This window comes from Microchirus variegatus (genome assembly GCF_963457635.1).
Source record: "Microchirus variegatus genome assembly, chromosome: 20".
Taxonomy (NCBI): domain Eukaryota; kingdom Metazoa; phylum Chordata; class Actinopteri; order Pleuronectiformes; family Soleidae; genus Microchirus; species Microchirus variegatus.
The window spans coordinates 2664786-2671296 of record NC_139821.1 but is presented as its reverse complement, the minus strand read 5'-3'; the positions used below and the strand labels follow the sequence as shown (position 1 = coordinate 2671296).

Here is a 6511-nt window from a genome sequence, read left to right as displayed (position 1 = left end):
TTCGTTTAATAAATGTTTTTACGTTTAGAAATGTCGTCTCACAAAAACCGACACATTTGTTCCTAGCGACAAAAATATGTCCCAAAAACAGCTGTTTTTTAAAAGGTTAAAACGTCAAATATATAATCAATATTTGATCTGTTTTCAGGCTGAAGTCGTTTTAAAAAGATTGACTCGTTTAAAGTGGAAAAGGAAAGAAATTACTAAAGCTAACATTTTTTGCCGTTAAGGACAAATGTGTTAGGATATTAAAGGACCTCTTAAGGGTTCATCGAGATGAGCTAAAAACTCAATTCGTAGACAATTGTCACGTGAACGGCAAAACAGAAATCGTAGCCCAGACTTATACGCACACCACGTCTTCACAGGAAGCTCTAAACTAACGGAAAAAATCCTTGCCACTTGTCGTGTGACGTACAACATTCCGAACTTTGTCTCCTGGAGCGGCGTACGAAAACTTTTTTACGTATCTCAGACGACAATGCTAGCTAAGGTAAAACGTATCTTGACGTGAGCAAAAATTACGCTTCTCCACGTGCGATATGGAGACGAGATTAAAAAAAAAAAAAAAAAAGGTTATGGCTCCACCTGGTGGAAGATCACGTAGCGCGAGACTGGGATCAGTGTGACGTCTTTGGTTAAAGTTTAAATATAAACAAGTGGAAACACATCAACGCGTGTGTGTGTGTGTGTGTGAAAGCAGGTCTGTTTTTAACTCGGTATGTGTGTCCTTGTCCATCAGCCAGCTGAGAATGATTTATTGTGTGTGTGTGTGTGTGTGTGTCACCCTGTCGCCCCCCTGGTGGCCAACTGAAGAGCCTGTCTCACTCTGGAGGACAATCGCGTCCCACGTCTTTGGACATTTTGGACCTGAACGCAGCATCGCAAACTGGACGCAAAAACAAGGAAGTGAACAATGTAGCTCCGCCCACCCGACCCCTGTGATCACTGTGACGACGATGACGACGATGAAGGTCGACGAGAGACTGATGCCTTTTCAATGCAGCGTATATTTCTACTGTGTCCCTGTGTGTGTGTGTGTGTGTGTGTGTGTGTGTGTGTGTGTGTGTGTGTGTGTGTGTGTGTGTGTTCTCGCCGTGTTCCTTCAAAATAAAACAAAGAGCCAAATACAGAGACTTTAAAGGCACATTCGCCTTTTTTTTTTAACAAACACAGTTTTTTCTTATTGTCGCCGTTTCTACGTCAAACTTCGGTCTCGTCTTTGTCTTTCTTTAGTTTTTCTGTCTCGGAGGAGAAAATAAATAAATCTTGTTTTTCTAAGAAAACTCTTCATGTTTGTCTTCTTTTCCCTCCTGACGTCATCCATCATACGTCACGTGACCTCCACCAGAGAGTAAACAACAAACAAACAATAAAACTATTAAATACCTCGCTGAAAATATAAAAACAGCAGATAAGTGCTTGATTTTGAAAAAAATTTGCATTTAAGAAGAAAATATTCACGTTTTTATATAAATATATCCAGTTGTATAAAAAATAAACGTGATTCAATTCATTTAAAGTGTGTTTTTTTTATATAATTGTCACTTATTTTTGCCTCATGAGTGAATAAAAACATCTAAAACGGTTAATTTATCCAGTTTCTTATTCTTCTTTTACTTTCTGTGCTTTATTGACAAAAAGACTAAAAAATAATAAAAGAGTTACACCTAGTGGCCAGACCTGAACAGTACAACTTTAATTTTAAAAGTAGTTCAAACGTTGTTTTACTAATATCGCCTCCAATCCCATTAAAAACGTTATATCGCGTGTATATTATATCAATATCGATAATTATTGTCAATATTTCGATATTGTAAGATATTCACATCACTTTTACGCACTAAAAGATACACAAACATAAAACTATTTATATTCGTTAATAAAATAAAAATCTCAAAATAATGCAAAATTACTTGATATACTTAAAAATACATAAATATGAGGTAATTAAAGCAAATAAATACAAAAATAAAAATTTAAAACCACGTCGTAACAAAAAATGCAGTTCGTCTTCCGTGACGGTAGAGGGCGATCGCGAGCGTCCATTCTGTTGTTTAGGCGCAAACCGGAAATCGTCACAACTGTTCACTTTAGATGAAAAAACGATATTTTAATGCTGCAGTAACTGACGAAAGATACGAACACTTCAGAATAAATTAATCCGAGTTTTGTTAATTTATTTTAAATCCGTAACATCTGGTGAAACGGTGGAGTTTTTTGTTTTTTTATCTTATCTTAAACTCAGAAGTTGTTGTTGTTAGCGTCGTGTGGCTAAAGCAGCGTTAGCATCCCCAGTGTTTCTCATGACTTCAGTCTGAATAAGTTCGCGTTTTTTATGCGTATTTTTTCGCCTTTAAATGGACGAACAGAAGGAGAATATCAACACCACAGAGGACGTGAACGTGGCGATGTCTGACACCAGAGAAGAAGACGAGGAAAAGGTGACGGAAAAACAACACATTTGTGAACACAAACTCTTGTCATTCGTGGACGCGTTAGCACGACCAATGTTAGCCTTAGCTTCATGTGTAACCGTTAAATGTCGCTATTAGCTCTGTCACGTCGTGTATATCCAATTATTTAATGTATAAAGCTCTGAAACAACACGTTATATACTCTGTTCTCAGTATAATAGCAGCAAAGCAATACAAATGTAAAATACAGGAGGCAAAAACTGTGAATAATATCCTATTATGGGCAAGATATATGTAATTAACCCTTTAAAAACGGACTAATTTGTTCCTTGAGGCAGATTATGTCACCTTCCCAAAAACTGCTGTAAAAATAATATATAATAATATTTATTTCCACTTTAAATGAGTCAGTTTTCTGAAAATTATGTGTGTTTATATATATATATATATATGTGTGTATGTATATATATATACACACAGATTTTAACAGTTGAAAGACCAGTATGTTTACACAACTCTACTGTTATAAAAAAAAACTACAGTAATTTACATAACATTTCGAAGAGAATTTCATAATATTAGTTATTATTATTAGGCCCTGAAATGGGTCAACGATTGGCAGCAACATTGATTTCGATGCATTGTTGTTTTTCTCACATTTAGTCAAATTAGTCCGCTTTTTAAAAAAATTACAATGCATTGCAACAAAGCAAGATGGATCGAGAAAATACTAAGGTACTCGTTAGCTGCAGCCCTAGCTTAAGAGAATTACGTAAATGTTTGTTTTCCTGACCTCATTGTCCTCCTCAGGTTAAGTCCTGCAGCAGGGTTTGTCCCTCAGAGGACTCCGTCCCTCCCGTGTCGCCGTCTCAGTCCAACAGCGACTTCAGTCACCCCGTCTACAAGGAGATCGCGCTAGCTAACGGACACATCAACCGCATGTCCAAGGACGAGCTGCGGCTCAAGTTATCCGAGCTGAAGCTCGACACCAGGTGAGGTTTAAAAAAACAAACAAAAAAAACAGTTTATTAACGTAGTATTAACACGACGAGTGTTGTGAATGAACATGTCCCTGTGTTTGTGCGTGAAGAGGAGTGAAGGACGTGATGAAGAAGAGGCTGAAGAGCCACTATAAGAAGCAGAAGCTGCAGCAGTCGGCGGCGGCAGAGGGCGGAGCCACCGCCGACACCTACTACGACTACATCTGCGTGGTCGACTTTGAAGCCACGTGCGAGGAAGATAATCCCGCCGACTTCCTCCACGAAATCATCGAGTTCCCCATGGTCCTCGTCAACACACACACGCAAGAAATCGTGAGTGGATTTTCTTACAAACACGGGATTATTCTTGTTTTAAAGCTGTAGTATGTGACTTTTTAAAAATAATACCAGCTCCATGATTCTTTGTTATATTCTTTGTTATATCAGGTTTTTTTTTTGTGTCTGTGGAGACACATCAGCTTAACAGCTACGCTAGTAAAGAGAGAAGGCTGTCAACTTTAGGTTATGGAAATAACCCATGTTCTCTGAAACATGAGTAAGAAAGTGTACTTTAGGTTAAGGAAATAACCCAGGTTCTCTGAAACATGACTGAGGAACGGAATTTTAGGTTAAGGAATAACCATGGTTCTCTGAAACATGAGTGATAAAGTGTACTTTAGGTTAAGGAAATAACACAGGTTCTCTGAAACATGAGTGAGAAAGTGTACTTTAGGTTAAGACAATAACCAAGGTTCTCTGAAACATGAGTGAGGAAAGGGAAGTTTAGGTTAAGGAAATAACCCAGGTTCTCTGAAACATGAGTGAGAAAGTGTACTTTAGGTTAAGGAAATAACTCAGGTTCTCTGAAACATGAGTGGAAAAAGTGTACTTTAGGTTAAGGAAATAACCCAGGTTCTCTGAAATATGAGTGGAAAAAGTGTACTTTAGGTTAAGGAATAACCATGGTTCTCTGAAACATGAGTGAGAAAGTGTACTTTTGGTTAAGGAAATAACCCAGGTTCTCTGAAACATGAGTGAGAATGTGTACTTTAGGTTAGGGAAATAACCCAGGTTCTCTGAAACATGAACTTCATGTTAAGGAAATAACCCCAGTTCTCAGAAACATAAGTGACTTATTCTGTGGCGTCAGCAGTTACTTAGCGGAGCTTTAACGTGTTTTTTTTGTTTTTTTGTCACGTCATTTTCAGGTGGACAGTTTTCAGGAATACGTCAAACCTGAGTTAAATCCACAGCTGTCGGATTTCTGCGTGCAACTGACGGGAATAACACAGGTGAGTTATAAACCCCAGATTAAATCTGAAGGTTTAATCTCGGCGTCCGGTTTTTTTTTTTCAAGAAAATTTTTCTCGGTGAACAGAAAATGGTGGACGACGCAGATTTGTTCCCCGATGTCCTTCGACGAGCGGCGGCGTGGCTTCAGGAGCGAGAACTCGGGACTAAATACAAATACGCCATCCTGACGGACGGGTTAGTCCAATAATCCCTGTTCATCAACAATAATAATAATAATCCCTGTTCACGTTCATCATAATCCCGTGTTTCTTTTCCAGGTCGTGGGACATGAGTAAGTTCCTGAACATCCAGTGTCGCGTCAGTCACATCCGATATCCTCAGTTCGCCAAGAAGTGGATCAACGTCAGGAAATCGTACGGAAACTTCTACAAGGTTTGACTTTGATCGGGACTTCAAAATTCGGAAAAAGAGAGAAAATCCGGATTTAACGATGAAAATAACGCTAAAAGTTTCGCTCTCCGCGCAGGTTCCTCGCACACAGACGAAGTTGAGTACGATGTTGGAGAAACTGGGCCTGAAGTACGAAGGCCGCCCTCACTCGGGCCTCGACGACTCGCGCAACATCGCCCGCATCGTCCTGCGAATGCTACAGGACGGCTGTCAGCTGCGCGCCAACGAGCGAATGCACGGTGGACAGATGCTCTCCGTGCCCAGCTCCGCTCCACTGGAGGGCGCTCCGCCGGCGCACGGCCCTCGCAACAGAGACCGCTGACGACGCTCGTGAGTTACGCGGAGAAAAAGGAAAAAAAATATACGAAGCACTTTACAGGCTTTTATTTTGAAGTTCAGTGAAGGGGTCTTATACTGAGCTGCTGTTAAAAAAAAAAACGATTTAATTTGACGACGTTAGCTTCAGCGATTTTAAGAAAACTCTTTATTTTTCCAGGCAATAAAACGGTAAAAACTCACAATATTCATTTTTCTTGATGAGATTAACTTTTTCCGAACACAAACGCTGCTACTGCGACACAACGCAAAAAACAACGGCAAATTCATCGTACAAACCCTCGTCCGTTCACCGTGAAGCTCGTGTTGTACGAATGTTTCACCTTTTGTATGGAATTAATGTTAATTTCATGGATCTATTTTAACAGAGAGAAAAATAAATATTCTGAATGTTATGTTACGTGTTTCCTCGCGTGTGGACTTTGTACGACAGGATTTTATTTCAAAGTATTAAAATGAAAAAAAAATTTATCAAGTCAATTCAGAAGAACAGAATATTTAGATTTTTGGAAGAAAATTGTCAAATTTTGTATTTTTAAATAGCATTTTTACACCATTTAACAACTTCGTTAATTCATAAGAACTTGTTTTATTTTGTTTTTATCAGAAATGTTATCAATTGAGAAAAAAATCTTTAAAAAAAATTTAAATTGTGAAAAAAATGTAAATTTTGAAAAAATGTTAAAATTTGAAAAAAATTTAAATTTTGAAAAAATTTTAAATTTTGAAAATAATTAAAATTGTGAAAAATTAAATTTTGAAAAATTAAATTTTGAAAAAAAAAAAAAATTTTGAAAAAAAAAAAAAATTTGTAAAAAAAAATACATTTTGAAAAAAAAAAAATTTTGAAAAAAATTTTTTTTTGAAAAAAGTACATTTTATAAAAAAAAAAATATTTTGAAAAAAAAATTCATTTTCAAAAAATTTAAATTTTGAAAAAAAAAATATTCAGAAAAAAGCAAAAAAAAAAATTTATGTTCGGAAACAAAAGAGAAAACAAAAACTTCTTAATTTTCCAATTCATTTATTCATTCATTATTTGTTCATAAGTCAGTTTCATGTCTTTGTTACATT

The 6511-nt window shown here is 37.0% G+C and overlaps 2 protein-coding genes across 2 annotated transcripts in view; one reads left to right on the top strand and one right to left on the bottom strand.

The window, feature by feature from the left end:
- Nucleotides 1-2087: 2087 nt before the first annotated feature.
- On the top strand, nucleotides 2088-5783 carry eri1 (exoribonuclease 1). The gene is made up of 7 exons (XM_083907375.1): nucleotides 2088-2444; nucleotides 3228-3409; nucleotides 3508-3730; nucleotides 4606-4689; nucleotides 4776-4885; nucleotides 4969-5083; nucleotides 5178-5783. Exons 1-7 carry the CDS (start codon nucleotides 2361-2363, stop codon nucleotides 5421-5423), a joined length of 1044 nt encoding a protein of 347 aa, XP_083763501.1. The 5' UTR covers nucleotides 2088-2360; the 3' UTR covers nucleotides 5424-5783.
- A 673-nt stretch (nucleotides 5784-6456) lies between these two features.
- Nucleotides 6457-6511, bottom strand: part of lamb1b (laminin, beta 1b) — a 35378-nt gene continuing 35323 nt past the window's right edge. Inside the window, exon 33 of the mRNA XM_083906613.1 lies at nucleotides 6457-6511. This exon is cut by the window's right edge and continues 740 nt beyond it. The gene's annotated coding sequence lies outside the window, so the exon portion shown is untranslated.

Bases quoted from the DNA above. Each gene is read 5' to 3' on its own strand.
- eri1 (XM_083907375.1), top strand. From the start codon at position 2,361: ATGGACGAACAGAAGGAGAATATCAACACCACAGAGGACGTGAACGTG. The intron at 2,445-3,227 runs GTGACGGAAAAA...TGTCCTCCTCAG, and splicing joins GAGAAGAAGACGAGGAAAAG to GTTAAGTCCTGCAGCAGGGT. The intron at 4,886-4,968 runs GTTAGTCCAATA...TTTCTTTTCCAG, and splicing joins TACGCCATCCTGACGGACGG to GTCGTGGGACATGAGTAAGT.